Raw genomic sequence first — 17,824 nt, forward strand, 5'->3', positions numbered from 1 at the left:
AGACAACGTTCAAAACAAGATACAACAACCACACGATGTCCTTCCGCCACGAAAAGTACCGCACTAACACGGAGCTCTCCAAACACCTCTGGAAAAAGAAAAACGACAACAAAGAGTATCACCTGTCCTGGAGAATCAAGGACAAGGCCAGCTCCTACAACCCCGCAACGAAGAGATGTTGCCTTTGCACCACGGAGAAGGTGCGTATACTCACTGCTGACAAGACCAAAACCCTCAACAGGCGAAGTGAAATCATCGCCAAATGTCGTCATGCAAACAAATACCGGCTCGCTAAGTATAACGGAATCACGTAAAACCGGACATGGACAGAACAACCTGATGCCCAATGGAACCAGACACACTGCACCATTATTGTTATGATTAACGCCAAATATAGCACCGTAATGGCCTTACACCTCCTGACGCCAGGCATGCGCTAGTTAACTCCATATTTACGTGCTCCATTCAGCGCTTGTTACAGTAATGGACAATTGATATCAATATTTTACACTGCCTGCACCTAGCAGTAACTCTTCACTCTCCACACTTCACGCTTTCTCTTTTGTGCGCCTTGCTGTGTGGTTGTGTATTTCTTTAGTGGACCTGACAGCCCTGCTTTAGTTAGAAAAGTTGCCTGACGATTGAAAAACTCAAGAAACTCGGAGTAGCAACGGATTGTGTTTTCTTGGTGAGGACCGCTTCCATTGTGAAGTATAAACATATTCGCACACATGTACCGATAGTCTGGCCGTGGTACCTTTTTCTTTAAACGCCTATAGGCTCCAAAACTTGATAGAATTGAGGTGCAAAAGGGCGACGAGACTTACAACAGCGGCCGACCTGAGGTCTCGGCTTCATTATGATAGAGAGCTACATGCACAAATACCATGAAAGGAGATAGGGCAGGGGAGGGGGAGAGAGAAAGAAACTAGGCCACGTGTCATAACACATGAACGAAGAGAGAAATACAGTGGCGCGTGTCGAAAAGCGCAGAGACCAACGGTACACAATAGTGGTGGTCGGAGTAAGAGTAGGCACATTTGGCCTTTGGTGGTTTGTGTGTGTGTGTGGGGGGGGGGGGGGGGATTGGGAGGGCAGTAGGAAAAGAATATGTGGGAAAATATTTCTATTTCTATTTGAGCAGTTTGAACCAGAGGAGTCACTCGAATGAAACTGCACTTCTCTGGTTCAAAGTGCCGGGTACTAGTACAGACAAAGCACGTGACAACACAGCCCGGCACAGTGACACAATTTGGCCATTGTCAGTTCCTGCGTGAAAGAAAAATAAAGAAACGCGCTTGTGTGTTGGTACAAACAGGAGCCTGCCACTGGTGCTCTCTGGGTGCGGATAGAAAAGCCTCATACAGCACTTGCAGACTACTACACAATGCTGGTAAAATACTATCAGACAGAAATCCACAGAAATGAACATTGCAGCATAGAGACTACCTGTAGAGACATCTGTAGCGGCAAAATAAATAGGACAGGAGCTCAACAAAAATATTCTTCGTTCATCATTGTGTCAAAACATGGTGGTATGGTGGGGTTGAAGTGGCAATGTCATTGCGTTAGGTCTGATCCGATGAAGAAAGTGACGTCACGCAGACGTAAAAGCCCGCGTAGATGACTAGATGTATTCTATGGGGTACCTACAGGACGGTAGTTCAAGGCAACACGAACCTGTAGGTTTGATATTAAAGAAAATAGACCGGAGTAGTACGTTTCCATTCGTAGAATCTGTGATGAGGCTAGGTCGCGCCGCACAACGTCAGAGTCATCGACGACTCAGCGTGCGTCTGAGCCGGGCTAGGAACGCCTCGATGTCGGCCAGAGTGAGCTGGTAGTGCGTGACGGCACGGACCTGGGTGTCGGATATTGCGAAGAGCAGAAACCGCTTTCCGCTTTCGTCCGCCACAGACGGGTCCTCCTCGCCGAGCGCATCGACCAACTCTGCGGCACTATATCCGCACACCGCTTTGTCCAAGGAGAAAATTACAATATTGGTCTCCGTTGTCTCGGGGCTAGAATCTAGACCCAACTCTTTCATGGCATGGCAACCTGAAGAAAGAAATAGAATTCAACATTGCAAACTTTGATGAGAACTGCACGCAAACCAGCCTTGTAAGCCTTATAACCTGGGTTACCAGGGGCATCGAAAGGTATTCCACATTGGTGCAGCCATAAAGAGGCGGGTGGGTCAGAGCACCCTCCCGCTGGAAGATTTTTTGGAAAATTGGGCCCTAAATAGCCCATGTCGTATTGCTTCTAAAATCACAAGAGTGAATTATTGCCGGCTCTGACGCCCCTGGCTAGAAAGAATTTCATGAGAAGGATTAATCATCTCATTGTAATGTATATGGCGATGGTTGCCAGATCATTGAAAAACGGGGAAAGGAAACTGAACTCAAGTCAACGTTTCTGCCGCGATGGATATGCGTCACGTTTCCCAAGCACGAAGCGAAGTATAAACCAGTTGGACTTGTAGCGAGCATATGTGGAAATGTATTCTCCTTTATAATACAGCTTGAATTGAGCAAAAAGAGGGAAGGAAATAAAGCACCCCCCCCCCCCTCCCCTGGGCCCCTTGGTTCTTCATTTCTTTATTTGTTTCTATCTATCTTTCTCTCAGCCCTCCCCCCCTCTCCCCAGATTAGATTTCGTTCTTGAGCAAGCCACATAGGCATCAACCGTCCCAAAGAAGAAAGGATTTCCCCGTACAGATTTGCCCCCAAACTGCCCCCCCCCCCCTCTCCGGTACAGCACTTGCTTGACTGCCTGACAGCCAGCCTTCCTGCTCTGATGTGCTTACCTTCTGATAAGCGCTTCGCAAGGATGTGATCCTCGTGCAGTCTCTTGGACATGACCTCTAGTGCAATCAGGCCAGGTGCAGCCAACACTCCGGCCTGCCGCAGTCCACCGCCAAGCAGCTTGCGGACACGTGTCGCCCTGGAATAGGAAACGAAGCAATCGTGCACAGACGGAATTCCGTTATGTTGCAGCGTGGGCCCAAAGAAGGAGAACTGTTTCGGGGAGCGAAATCTACGGAGTGAGTTGGGAGTGACGTCAAACAAGAAACAAACGATGAACCTAACATCCCTTTAGCCTTTCTCTGTTCTTCGACGGGATTCTGTTCTGACACAGACTGAGAACATCGGTGAAATCACTAACTTCAAACTGGCAGGTACAGTATGGCATCGCCGTTAGCCAAACCTTTTCCTGACACTCATAAACTCCATGGCAACCATCCATACCGCATAAAAGTCACCAATACAGCGATCGCACTGCATAATTGTGTCGCTGCAAAACAAATACTTTCAACACTGACTGTCTATGATAAGTTGCCATGAAGATTGGCCATGGTTGAAGTTTTCGGAGAGCATTCGGAAAACATATTCGTTGCAAGGAGGCTATGCAGGTGGCTATCGAGGTGAGAGCTAGTCAAGACGACGATATCAATGCACAGACATGTATACAGGTCTACCCTTGTTAGTACACAACCCTGGGGGTTTCAAGTTTTTTTGTCTTGTAGCGGATATTATCTACTATCCGAACTTGCATGTACGAAATGGGTTTCAGGCCTCAGAGGATTTTGGATCGTTGTCTACTAATGAGGTTCGTCTTGTAACAGATGTCGTGCTAACGAGGGTAGACATGTACAGAGGAGGAGGCAGTGGAACTCTGGCATGTGTTGATGAACTCGTTCGGGACAACAATGCTATCATGTGCAGATCCGAGAGAGGTACTACTACTGTAGTAGAGTTGTCCACTGCTGCACTCACCTGTGGATGAATTTTTCTGACCCACCGATCACGGAGCCGACTGGAGCTGCAAGGCCCTGATTGCGATAAACAAAGAAAATTCAAAAAAGGAACAAAACAATATTACGAGCTGTAACCCCACGAGTGACATGACAAAATATGATCCAAAATATATTTCAGCACAGGGGTTAACGGAGCATTGTCTGCCGCTGAAAACACCAGACTACCACAGCATACAAAGACAAAATGGGTAGTTACCGGCAATTTAACAGCAGTCGTGTATGACAGCTCTGCCCATTACGGCATTGTACATCATGTGGACAGAAGAGGAAATATACTGTGTTGTGCATGAAGCATTATCACTGCACTGACCTTGGAGAGACAGACGCTAACGCTGTCTATGCCGACTAGCAACTCGGATACGGGAACGTCCAGGGCGGCGGCGGCATTGAAGATCCGTGCACCATCGACGTGAAGAGGTAAGTGCAGCGACTTGGCTACACTACTAATCTGCAAACACACACACACACACACACACACACATACACACACACACACACAGACACACGCACGCACACACACACGCACGCACGCACACAGACACACACAGACACACACACACGCACGCACACACACACACACAAGAAAGAACAAGAGAAGGGCATATGTGTCGCTTTTTCATTCTCAAGAGAGATAGAGATATAGATACAGATAGATACCCAATGCTGTAGACAGCACTAAGATAGCTCGTCACTCTAGCGCCAGAGGGCTCTAACTACGAAAAGTAGCGGGCAAATGCGTGATGCAACAGCACTAGAGCAGCCTACCGAGAGTGCACAGTGTAGAGATGGGTAGACAGCTAGATAGATAGATAGATATATAGATAGATAGAGAGAGAGAGAAAGAGTATTGTGCCAACTCACCTCCGCAATAGCATCAGGCCTCAGCACACGACCACCGAACATGTTGTGTGTATTCTCCAGACAGATCAAGGACGTTACTGGATAATGGATGTCGTCCTCGCGCACCTTTGAGCGAAGATCATCCAAGTCCAACCTTCCGTCAGCAAAAGTCTTCACTTCCCGTGGATGGACACCGGCCACCTAGGTGCAATATCAATAAGAATTAGAATGAAAATTTTTACATTCATATTGAGGGAGTTGAACATATTTAAGATCCGCATACAGGGCGAGAACACCCTTTCCGCTTCCGTGAGACGCCACCACGCCATGACCAGGCGTCAGATGCAGCTCCTGAACAGCGAGGGAGGAAAGATCAGATCCACCAACGGCCAAAATCCAATGTGCCATATCCATAAGACAGAAATAAGGGAGACGTAGCATTAAACACTTGTTGTAGAGGTGGTCCACCGTTATTTCTTCTTCTTCTAGATTACCGGATACCAAAGGCACATACCATACATACTCACTCGATTAGAAGCCAGGGGTTTCTATTTTTTCAATACCAATTTTGAGGAGGCTTCTATTCGAGAGGGGCTTTTATTGTTTCATTCCATACCAGTATTCCAATCGAATCTCTAAAACTTTCATATTCACAGCAACTCGGCCAATGTAGCATTTCTTATACACATGCACACGTCTCCGGCATAACGTTATCAGCAGTTGCATACACTACCTGTGAGAGGCCGCCCTGTTCAAACAGTAAGATATGGCAGCGATCACCGAGCAGAACCTCCGCACCTCGCTCCCAGCAATGTACCATCACTGCACCGTACGGCAAACAAAGATGAAAGAACGAACACACACACCCACACACACGTACACATACACACACAAGAATAGGAGGCAGATGGATAAAGAATTATCAACACATTGATTGGTAGTGAAAATCAAAACAAAATCAATTCAGATGGAGAGCCAAGGTTTAATTTATACAAAGAGAAACAGGTGACTGGTAACTAGTGGTGTTAGTGGACTGTATAGCGTAACTTGTCTTTCTCTTTTGTATAAAATCAATTCCTTTCCATGCAGAACACACACCCATTCAGTGGTTACGGACACGGTTGCTCACATGAAATAAGATTTCCCATTGTGCCCGACGGAACAAACAAGGCCTTCTCCATTCCAAACATCTTGGCCGCGGTCTTCTGAAGTTCTGGATGTGAAGCACACAGCACGCGCAAAATAGTCATTAAAGATGGACACAAGAAAGAATGAACATGTGCGAGACGATATCAAAGCAACAGAATTTGTTGTTATGCTGTTGTGGGATATCCTCGCTCAGCAAAGTGCTGTGAGTGATGAACGAAAGACTAAGGCACAACTTGTTCATGGACCATTCATGAAACATTTCCCAATTTCGACCCAAGGTAAAAATGAGACTAAAGAAGATTAGAAAGGGCTATTTTCCAGTGAATCAATTCAGAGCGTGACTGTTCAATTTCATCTCCATTTTGAAGACAAACTCGAAAATGTAGTCCACAATAAAGAGATGTCAGTAATGCTCAGTGCAGCAACAATATTAAAGGGGAAGTTAAGGCAAAAATTAAAATTTCACCAGTTGTAGTCTTCGGGTGCTGAGTCGAATGGTCTTGGTCCGAGAAAGCTGAGACGCTCCCTTCCTACTTGAATCCCAATCGAACTCGCGCACTTCCACCGAAACTGGGTGACTGCGCCCTACTAGATGGGGATTTGTATTCAAAATGTCACTAAAAGCGCCATTTCGTTCTTATAAAAGCACGGATGACCGCGATTGGCCCATATGTTGTAGTCTTTTGGACGCTGAGTCCACTGGTTTTGGTCCGAAAAGGCTGCGATGCAGCGTTCCTCCTTTATTCCCAATCGAACATGGTTGAACAAGTGGTCACGTGCTCCTGCGTACACCAGTCAGCTGGTCACCGTGCCTGCAGGGTACAACTTACTAGCCTGTTTGACCTTTTTTGGGTGCAGTCCTGTCACTCGAGTTGAACTCGAGTTGAACCTTGGTGTGAAAGTTGTCGCCTGCTGGCGTGGTGACCAGGTGATTTGGGCACCCAGGAGCACGTGACCACTTGTTCAACCATGTTTGATTCGGAATAAAGGAGGAACGCTGCATCGCAGCCTTTTCGGACCAAAACCAGTCGACTCAGCGTCCAAAAGACTACAACATATGGGCCAATCGCGGTCATCCGTGCTTTTATAAGAACGAAATGGCGCTTTTAGTGACATTTTGCATACAAATCCCCATCTAGTAGGGCGCAGTCACCCAGTTTCGGTGGAAGTGCGCGAGTTCGATTGGGATTCAAGTAGGAAGGGAGCGTCTCAGCTTTCTCGGACCAAGACCATTCGACTCAACACCCCGACGACTACAACTGGTGAAATTTTAATTTTTGCCTTAACTTCCCCTTTAATGAAGTGTACAATCCAAAAGGCTCGAGGGGGGGGGGGGGGGATGCTGAACTGCAGGACATTCATGCCGGAGGGTTTAGAGACGAGATGGCTGCTGCAAAAGCGGACGGGACTTACTATCAACGGATGGATCCTCGCCATACACATCATCACCAACTTGTGCAGTCAGCATTGCCTGGCGCATCTCCGGTGTTGGTTCAGTGACCGTGTCAGATTTCAGATTCACGCTTCGTGATGACGATGCCGTGCTAGACATACAGCGCGAGTGCTGGTGACTGCAGCAACTGGTGTCGGCTGCGGTAATGGTGCGTTGGCCCCTGCCGACCACGTCTGCAGCATTGGCGGCCTTGCGCAGGGCCCTGTCCAGGCGGACGCACACGTGTGCGCATGTATAAAACCCACATGTGTATGGACACACACACACACACACACACACACACACACACACACACACACACACGTACACCATGACAGTCCACATCCAACTGTTTAAAATGTTCAGGAAATGGCATCATCCTTATCTTTGCAACAGTGCCGGCAAAACGCTGTGCAGAATATGTCATCTATGGTACAGGTGATGGAATTGCTGTTGTCCGCATGGCGAAAGGCAACCTATTGGATGCAATGTACAAAAAGAAGCTACCCTACCCTTCCTTCCCTGAAACAGTGAAAGAAAATAGGACATGCATGTATGATCAATACAGCACTATGCCTAGCTATGGCTGCTAGAAATTTTGACTTTTACAGCACACCGCTGCATGTACATTGTACATTGTACAATGTATTGTAGTACCGGTATTCAAATGCGAATTCAAATACAGTACAACTACAAGGGTGCCAAAATAATCTTGGCAGAAGTGAAGAACGGACCGAACTAATGGTAGTACCTTCCAAGAAGTCGACAAACCATTTGGCTGGATGGACTGGTTCTGTCCAAAGGGGCCAAGTCCAAAAGATCAAGACGAGAACAGCTAGGCCGTGCGAGCTTCGACAAATCCTTTCGTCGTTCTATTCGTCTTGCGAAGAAGCTTCAACAAAGCAGAGGTCACTTCCTTTTTTCGAAAAGTTTCAGTGGGTTCGAACCAGCCAGGGCCTAGCGCTAGCTAGGCTAGGGCGACTCCCTGGTTCGAACGTTACGTTCGATATCGATACACAGGCCAGGATCTAGGACCACAGCGCTAGCGGTACGCGGTGGTGTTTGATCCGGTTCTCACCATGTGGTACGCACGCCGCTCGTACTGTTTTCCCGCGGAATAACCGCAGACGCCACATGTACGTCATGTACGAGCACTCGAGCAGTCGACCAAAAATGACTGGCAACAAAGACCGCGTACCGCCGAACCGCGGCCGCCGCGCCGCGCGTTAGTAAAAAAACATGTGTTCAGTGCATGTCATGTGCACCAGACCTGGGACTGGGAGTACTAAAACTAAAAGCCCTGCTTTTAGTACTCCATTGTGAAGATCATGCATGTGCACCGGCCTACCACGGCAGGCGCACCAGACTGAACACACATCGTTGAGCTGGATCGATTTTTCTTTGCTCTTTTTCAAGTAACAGTTGTTATTGGTTTTTAGATGAAGAGGCATGTTCAGGTATTTGACTTTGTAAAGTAAACCTCAAAATACCCCAATAGCTGACTCGCTGCGGACATTGTCGTGCAGATCAAGCAGCAATGGAGGACGATGCACCCGTCATCTATGGCTTAGAATTCCAGGTATACATACCACTGTCTGCTGAAATATTCAGACGTTTGAGAATTGTATGCACTTGCTCGCTTCTCAAACCCATTTAGTTACGATCACTTAGCTGTAATTAGTTATATAGACGTGATATGTTCAAGAAAAATGTGGGTGTCCTGGGGAAATAAAGAGACAACGGATAGAGGTGAATCTCTCATCCGCACATTTTGAAATTCAATCAAAATTTTGAAATCTGATTGTCACAAACACATCACTGATTTTCCCAACACGCCGAAAATGTATCCATAAATGTTGAGTATTTTGTGTACGTAACAGCCTGCAGGACTGTCTGCTTGGCGAAAGAATCGCATCGATCTACGAATGAAAGGTTTTGACAAGTGCCTTCTTTTACATGCCACGTGAAATCTTGCTATGTGTGTTTGAGTGATTTTGATTTCGAAAAACGTAGATCTACGCACCAAATACAGTAGATAGGTTTCTGCCCTGAGCAGCTGGCACACTGAAATATCACTATAATTCACTTGCTCCTCTCACTCATTAGTTTATGGCAAAGTTGCAAACGGGAAAATTCTAAAGAAAAAATTGATTGTCATCACCAGGACTCGAACCAGGGACCCTCGCTTATGGCCAGCTGTGCTCTGCCACTGCTTCTCTTAGGGCGCGCTCACACTGCGACCAAAACCAGCGGCCATGCGGCCAAGTTACATGGCAACGGCATGAACTTGACCAAAACGTCGCGACCTCCGGAGGGGGGTGCCTCGACTTGGCGGCAACATGATCGTAGACGTGAAGCGTATTTGTGTACAACCTGGCCTGAAGTATGTTCAATTTCTCAAATTCCGGTGTGTTGATTCATGAAACTCGGCGGTTGTCGATGTCATCCTCGACATTTGCACATTTTTAAAATTTTGTAGTTTTGGTCCTGCACGCACGCACCGCCATATATGCATTCTTTGCCCTTTTTGGACGATGTCAATTTTGTTTTTGTTTTTGTAGTTGCTTCCTTGTCAGTTGATCGGGTCAGTGACCAATTTCTTCAGTGTACTCGTTCAATACGGTATTGATTATTACGATGGCAGCTTGGTCTGGCTTTTCGGTTTGGGAAATCATCCTTCTCTACTTTTCTGCGATGATGGAATGCCATACCTCAAGACATTTCAGTTACATATCATCGGAAAATACAGTTCTCATCTCGGCAACAGACGAAAGAAACCACTACCGGAATTTCCACTGCACTGGCACTTGCTCTGACCACGAGGTCAGGAAAGCGAAAGCGCTTGGATGTCAGCGGCAGTCCCTCAAGAGTCCAAACCTACCTTATTGTATGAATTATTTTCATCGACTTCAAGAATACGAGCCACGAGGCACTTCCTCCAACATACAACATGCGAAAAATTACATCCAAAACGGGCCACAACTTTATTAGGAAACGCACGAACTCTTTTGGATACGAACTGCAATTCGTTAAGTTGATGTGACAACTTCACGTCTACGCGTGTACGAGGCCTAATGTGAGCACGACTGCCACGTTTCTGCGTTTTGCTGACGCATAGACGCGTGCTCATGGTCGCAGTGTGAGCGCGCCCTTACGTTAGAATTTTCAATTTCTTTGATCGTCACTATCCGCAATGACAATAACTTTTAAAACAAAACTGAGCCATGCACAGGTCGTAGTGAAGGTTGAAGTTCCACTGTAAGAGAAGCAAGTGTGCTGTACTGCTACTGCAAGACATGTCATTATAGCGAGTCCCAAATTTAACGATTGTCCCGAATTCATAGATTAACGGGAACATACGTTAGCGATCTTGCGGTCTTCAGGCATATCCACGCGTAACGCATAATGAGGCATTACAGCCTCAACAGAACTTGTTCAGACTTCTACGCCTCTTGAACCCAATCTTTGTCTTCCATTAGACATTACAGTAACTTACTGTTTCATACAACGATGTTTATTTTCGGGGACCCCTTGATTTATGCGTCTGCCGTTGAGGAATCGCTCAAATAATAATTATTCCCGTAGCTATGCAGAAGACGTTACTTCAGTAACGTCTGGCGCTAGCCAGGGTCCACACAGCTTTAATTTGGTGTTTGTGTGTTTGTTTGTTTGTGTCACGCCTGGCGCTATCCGTATCTGACGGCAAAAAAGCATAGGATGTTATAAATTTTTCAATTCTCCTTTTTTTCAGGCATATCCTGGGATTCGAACCCGCACTATCGCCCTACATGCATTCCCCCATACACTTCGCATTCATACCCATTCTTCCAAGTTGCTTTACGTTATTATCTTGCGTTTGAAAGCCCTATTTGAATATTGCGGGCAGCTGTATGTGGCCAGCTGTGTTTGATGGTACGGTACGGTACGGGAGACGGTGTCGTATTACCCTCGATCGTACCTGTCCCGTCCCTATCCCCTACCGTACCGTGCCATCAAAGACGGCTGGCCACAATGCATATTCAAATAGGGCTTTCAAATGCAAGATCACAATGTGAAACAACTTGGAAGAATTAGTATGTATGCGAAGTGTATCGGGGAATGCATGCAGGGCGCGCGATAGTGCGGGTTCGAATCCCAGGTTATGTGTTTAAAAAGAAAAGGAATTTTTTAAAGAATTTATAACATCCCTATGCTTTTTTTTGTCTAGGTCATCAAGGCAAAAAAGCATAGTGTAGGGCCCTGAGCTTCCAAGCTCTCTCGTTTATTTCATTTGACCAAATGCACGATTATACCCTTTTTTATGAACTCAACACTCACAGACCCACAGTGTAATGCCTTCATGTTACTTCTTATCACTCTGTTAACCCTGCACAGGGCCGCGCTGTTGCGGCACGTGCTGGTGAGACCGACTCGATCTTCTTCCTGGTCGGGACGCAGAGCTTGAAGCATGACAACCAGGTGCGTGGGTGTGTGTGTGTATGTGTGTTCTTGAATCTTGTTATTGTTCTCTTTGTACTGGGGAGGGCAATTGATGAACACCTATTGAAAGCCTTGATCTTTGTTGTATTGTTCTGATGGGTATTACCATCCTACTAGTATTTTTGTCTGTTCACTTGAATTTGGCCAGGTTTGCGTTTCTGATGAATCACTGTTCTTCTCTCTCTCTCTCTCTCTCTCTCTCTCTCTCTCTCTCTCTCTCTCTCTCTCTCTCTCTCTCTCTCTCTCTCTCTCTCTCTCTCTCTCTCTCTCTCTCTCTCTCTATCTCTCTCTCTCTATCTCTCTCTCTCTCTCTCTCTCTCGCTCTCGCTCTCTCTCGTGTGTGTGTTTGTGTGTATGTGTGCGCAAGCATGTACGTCTGTGTGTGTGTTTGTGCGGGTGTGTATGTGTATTTGTGCATGTGTGGGTGTTTAGTTACATGTCCTAGAGTTTGATGACGAGAGCAATTACATAGAGAAGCAGATCTTCTCCCATCTTGCTGGAGAAATCAAGTAAGTGCTGGCGTATGGACGTATGAGCACATGCATGCAACGTGTTGTAACATGAAACGCTGCAACTGCTGCTTGGAGTTTGTCTGGTCATAGCTGCATGGTTTAAATATACCGTAAAAGTCCGTAAATAAGTACCTGCCCGAAAGAAATACCCCCTTCATTCTTTTGGCTCCGTCTGTTGAAGTCAAGTCAAGCCCGATAATCATACTGCCCGAAGTAGGTGCCGGTACGATGCGCACATGCAGTGTGTAGCATGTATATCTATTATGAAAATGACTTCTCCACTACACACAAGTCAGGTCCGAAAGTTAGTTCGTGCCCGAAAGTCAGTACCCGCCCGAAAGTCAGTACGGGTGTGGTCACTAAATTCGAAAGTAAATACGTACTTATTTACGGACTTTTACGGTATTCCAATAAGGACCGTTTGCTTCGCTTTCTGTTCCTTTGCTCGCAAGTTGCTGGGCCCTGATTCAGCTGTGTCGCCAGTTGATTTGCTGGAGTTTTGTACATGTTCTGTGCACAGTCATATCAGTACGAGTGTGGCCGATAAGGATTTGCTGGCAACCTGTCACTCTGCAGGTCAGTACCACCTGTTTTCTGCTGGTGTCTTGCCTTTTTGTTCAGTGCTTGTGCTTGAGTATTTTTGATGAGGATTCCATGGTTGTTTTGTGTCAGGTTTCATGAGTGAGTTTACTTTGATTTCTTGGATGTGTGTGTGTGTGTATGTATGCGTGATTGTGTGTGTGTGTGTGCGTGCGCGCGTGTGTGTGCGTGTTTGTGGGTGTGTGTGTGTGTATATGTGTGTTTACAGTTGTCGAGAACAAAGTGAAGAGCGGTGCTACGGTGTGGCGTCTGCCCAGTGGCACACCGTCCACTCTGGCTCTGGACCTGAACAGCAGCGGATCTCAGATTGGCTCAGGCACGTTACCGGAGCTGGAGCGTGTCGCGGAGCTAGGTGGTCATGATGGTGTCGTGAGAGGGTAAATACGGAAATAACTCGCTGGTGATTGGTGCTGTCGATAAATTAGTGGTAGTTGTGCCGTTTACAGCAAGCTCATGAGGGGACTAGTACCGTAACGTACTGCGAGAGCGCTGTCTTTTTCCATCGTTTGCCTTTCTGGTTGATGGTATTGCCCGTCGTCGCTACACGGTGAAAACATGACACGTTTTCTTCTGCTCCATTTTTCTCTTTGTCCGCTCTAGGACGCAGTGGCACCCAGGTGGTAATGGCAGTCGACTTGTCTCCGTTGATCACAAGAACTTGCGAGTGTGGGACCTGAAAGCCTCCAGCGGGTCTGCAAAGGTGAGAGAATGCCAAATGGTCGGTGCTTTGGGCGAAGAGCAGGGCCAGTGACATCACTGCTTCCATGGGCGTACTTGCCTCTGGAGCTCTGGAGTTTCTCTGCGTACTGGAGTATGGTGCATGCAGCTATCACTGCATTTAGTCGGACCGTGCTCTAAATCCTGGTACTAGCCAGCAAACTCAACACCTCTGTTTGTCTCTCTCTCTCTCTCTCCCTCTCTCTCTCTCTCGCTCTCGCTCTCTCTCTCTCTCGCTCTCTCTCCCTCCCCCCCCTCCCTCTCTCTCTCTCTCTCTCTCTCTCTCTCTCGCTCTCTCGCTCTCTCTCCCTCCCCCCCCCTCCCTCTCTCTCGCTCTCTCTGTGTCTCTGTCTCTCTCTCCCTCTCTCTCTCTCTCTCTCCCTCTCTCTCTCTCGCTATCTCTGTGTCTCTGTCTCTCTCTCCCTCTCTCTCTCTCTCCCTCTCTCTCTCTCCCTCTTCAGCAAGTGAGCTGTGCAACACTGGATGTTCGTCCAACGTTCTCCAGTGTGCGCTGGAACCCACACTTCAACTGCTCGCAGGTTGGCACTGCGGTCGACTCTGGCGTGCAGGGCTGGGACTTACGATCGATGAAGTAAGTGCCGTACAGGTTGCTTGCTAGCGTATCTAACATATAGCTGTGAGCCTATACAGTTTTCTTGTGCAGCTCTTTCAAAGTACAGTGCTGCTTAATGAAATCCGGTTGCGTGAGTCAGGTTTGCGCCTTGCACCCTTTCGCAGGTCTAGGGCTGCGCATTGCGCAACGCCTGGCGCGTACATGTACTTTAAGCGACTGGACTGGATTTCATGGAGCAGCACGGTGCACATGTGGATCTGACTCTAAATGTGTTACATGGAGTGATTGGTCACTGATGTATTGCTGCGACATGGTGTGACATGCGTTTTTTTGCAAACAGCGCCGGTCACTGCACAACGGCATCAAGCCGTTCGGCATATTCGCCGTGCTATCTTGCACAGACACCAGCTTATTGCTTGTTTTCTCGTTCAGCTGTTCGCGTACGAGTGATTCAGTTTATGCCGGTGGCCCTATTGTGGAGTGTACTCCATAGTCCATATAGTGTACGTCCAAGCTTGTATGATATTACTGCAAAGTACCACGAGATCGCCCCACCATCCCGTCCTTTCGTGGCCGTTTTGTGGATGTGGTCTCCTGTCTGTAGGTCATACGGCACGGACCTTGTACACATATTGCGCTGTGCAGTCAATCCATCCCTTTGAGTGGACACACGCTCCGTGTAAAAACCTGCTGAGTGTGACCTTAGGCTTAGTACACTAATGTTCTCACGCCGTACAAACTTCGTTGCACTCTGCCATACGATTTTCCTTTCTCTGGCTGTAAAATCAAGGTGGGGCGCTCTCGCGAGACGGGGCGCTCTGGCGATGCTTTACAGTACATGCTATGCAGCATCTTCTGGATTGTCCATTTGCGCTGGTGACCTGGTTTTAACCTCTTTTTTTGGTGTTCACAGGACCGCGTTCAGCATTGAAAATGCTCATGGTCAGCTTGTGCGAGATTTGGATTTCAACCCGAACAGGCAGTACTACATGGCAACGTGCGGTGATGACTGCCTGGTGAAGTTCTGGGACCAGCGCAAGATCGACGCGCCTCTCAAGATCTGCCAGAGCCACTCCCACTGGTATGGGGCTGCTGTACTTGTGTGTGTGTGTGTGTGTGTGTTTATTTATATATTTCTGCACCTCGTAGCATGTCAAGACAGCCGATTGAATTGAGAAGAGGGTGAGACCAACCACGGAAGAAGAGAAGAAGAAAAAACACGTACACAAAAGGGGTGTGTTGGTGGGTGGGTGTGTTGTATCTTCATGCATTTTTGCGCGCCATCTTGTGCATATCAGGGAGTCATACCAAAAACAGTTTGTGTACGACTCCGTGATATGCACATGCAGCATTGGTGTATTTATACTTGCTATGTAGCAACACCGACCCTACAATGTAGTAACCGAATCATGCGAATGCTTGCAGGATAATCAACAATTGATGGAGGCTATCACGATGGAGTAACAAAAATCCAAACAGCAACACCACCAAACCCTTGTGTCAGCATTTTTACGAAGCTACGAACAGCTGAGGTTCTATGGTGTAATGGTTAGCACTCTGGACTCTGAATCCAGCGATCCGAGTTCAAATCTCGGTAGAACCTGATTTTTTTATATATTTTTTTATTTTTTCCGGGTCAATCTTTGCAATAGCCCCGAGTGAACCATCGCCCTTTGAAAGTCACAACTGACAATTACTCTTTTGTTGTTAGTTCCTCATGTTGGCAAGAAATGTTACAAATTTGTAATCGATGGTCGTGGAAGGCACCTAGGAAGATGTACTAGTACTGAAGCAGAAAGACGACACTATGCGCCATCGCTACATAAGCATATCAGGGAGTCGTCCGCAGACTGTTTTCGGTATGACTCCCTGATGCACAAGAAGGTGCGCAAAAATGCACGAAGGTACAACACATCCACACACACACACACACCAACGCACGCACCTGGCACCACCAAATGATGCATGAACAACTCTTCAGTCCCTCTCCTTGTGGTGTACAGTGGTACACTTGACCGAAACTCTTTCTCACCGGTGGTTTTACCGGTAGGTTTTCTTGAGCAGTGTTTCTGCCACTTGCCTTTCATCCCATCCAACCTTCCAGGAAACTCCCCTGATAAGTACACACATCCGTTTTCTTTTGGAGAATCCTTCGAGTAAAGTATGAATGAATGAAACCCTTGGGCATGGTCGGTGTTTTCTCTCAGGGTATGGTCGGTGCGATTCAACCCGTTTCATGATCAGCTTGTGACGAGCAGCAGCAGCGACAGCCGTGTCATCCTGCACGGCGTGCCGTCGCTCTCCTCCGAGCCCATCGCTTCGGCCGACGATGAGGAAGACCCGGACACCGAGAAGAGGTCAGTGCTCGGTGCTGCCTGTCTCTCTGCTGCTCTCCTTTGCATGTGTTGTCAGGGTCCGCCGCCATGTGTAACGTGTACCGGCTGTGTTGACTGCTGCAGCTGTGATTGTCACATTGTGTTGTGTGGCTGATGCTGCTGTTGACAATGCCCACGTAAAATAATAAAAATTCATTGCAAGACGAGATAGTGGTAGCGACTTTGGCGATGGTTTTATAAGAAAGTGTCAAGTCGGCGGGAAAGCGCGAGCTCCGGTGAGGGGAGCGAACACCTTTCTTACAATACAAAAATACGCTGCTCTCTTCCTGTGTTATGCCCATATCCAGGGACCAGAAACCCCTCACCGATGGTGAGCTAAGCCGCTACGAAGAGCACGAGGACAGCGTGTACGCGGCAGAGTGGAGCGCGGCTGACCCGTGGGTGTTTGCGTCGCTCTCCTATGATGGTCGGCTGGTAATCAACCGTGTGCCGCGCAACACCAAGTATCAAATCCTGCTATGAGCGTGATGTAATAGTCCGCGCAACACCAAGTATCAAATCCTGCTATGAGCTATGTGACGTAATATGCCGCTCCACGGCTGAGGATTTTTTGATGAATTGCTGGTGTGTATAGCTGTTGGACCAGCATAGCACTAGTAATTCCGGCAGCAGGCCGTAGAACTGCACTTGTCTGTTGTGCGATAGTGCATTGTTTGTTTCATGTGTATGTGCGTTGTTCGTTTGTGTATTGCTTGCTTGTTTTGTGTTTGTTTGCGTGTTTGCTTGTACATACTGGTAGTTGTTTGACGATTTACTTTACTAAAGTTAAGTGCGCTGCTCCGCCTCTGCTGCTGCTGCTGCTACCGTATACATAGCGCTTGTAAATTGCCTCTCTCCTTGCTACACATACCGATCCATTGGCACTGCCTTCACGCCAACCCATTCACCCATTGCTCCCATGCACCCCTGCTAACCCATGCCTGCTAGTTCTGATGTCGGTTATGCCAGGAAGTACCCGTACTAGCTTCCTGGCTTATGATGAGTATTGAGTATGTTCTATTTTTCGATCCGGTTCTATATTTTATTGATGATTTTATTCGCTGTAGAATTTTTTTTAACATGCTATTCTGTACCGTGAGCCCAGGGCACTTCACGCTGTACTCTGTGACTAGACAGACGAAGAAATTAATGTCCTGATCCAGTTACACCATGGCTGTTCAATAGTGTTGAAGGCTGATTATCATCTCATTGGGCTCCACTGCATATGGCATGTACTATAATTATATAGTATGCATATCAGGTCCTGGCCATGGCATCGACTCAGGTCCTGGCCATGGCATCGAATTTTTTTGGTGTGCACCTTAA

The 17,824-nt window shown here is 47.4% G+C and overlaps 2 protein-coding genes and 1 non-coding gene across 3 annotated transcripts; 2 read left to right on the forward strand and 1 right to left on the reverse strand.

Annotated features, from left to right (window-relative positions):
* Positions 1–263: 263 nt before the first annotated feature.
* On the reverse strand, positions 264–8,226 carry LOC135818285 (uncharacterized). Its single transcript, XM_065331637.1, has 9 exons — positions 7,993–8,226; positions 7,223–7,464; positions 5,790–5,873; positions 5,394–5,482; positions 4,682–4,861; positions 4,131–4,268; positions 3,780–3,835; positions 2,810–2,946; positions 264–2,058 (listed from the first exon to the last, which is right to left on the reverse strand). The coding sequence occupies exons 1-9, from the start codon at positions 8,013–8,015 to the stop codon at positions 1,775–1,777; spliced, it is 1,233 nt and encodes a 410-aa protein (XP_065187709.1). The 5' UTR covers positions 8,016–8,226; the 3' UTR covers positions 264–1,774.
* A 404-nt stretch (positions 8,227–8,630) lies between these two features.
* On the forward strand, positions 8,631–17,664 carry LOC135818286 (EARP and GARP complex-interacting protein 1-like). Its single transcript, XM_065331638.1, has 10 exons — positions 8,631–8,820; positions 11,616–11,699; positions 12,153–12,229; positions 12,753–12,808; positions 13,041–13,209; positions 13,433–13,532; positions 14,011–14,141; positions 15,037–15,204; positions 16,331–16,480; positions 16,807–17,664. The coding sequence occupies exons 1-10, from the start codon at positions 8,779–8,781 to the stop codon at positions 16,979–16,981; spliced, it is 1,152 nt and encodes a 383-aa protein (XP_065187710.1). The 5' UTR covers positions 8,631–8,778; the 3' UTR covers positions 16,982–17,664.
* On the forward strand, positions 15,655–15,726 carry Trnaq-cug (transfer RNA glutamine (anticodon CUG)). The gene has a single exon. It is a non-coding gene; the product is annotated as a tRNA-Gln (tRNA).
* Positions 17,665–17,824: the final 160 nt, after the last annotated feature.

The sequence above is a fragment of the Sycon ciliatum genome, chromosome 5 (assembly GCF_964019385.1).
Source record: "Sycon ciliatum chromosome 5, ocSycCili1.1, whole genome shotgun sequence".
NCBI lineage: Eukaryota > Metazoa > Porifera > Calcarea > Leucosolenida > Sycettidae > Sycon > Sycon ciliatum.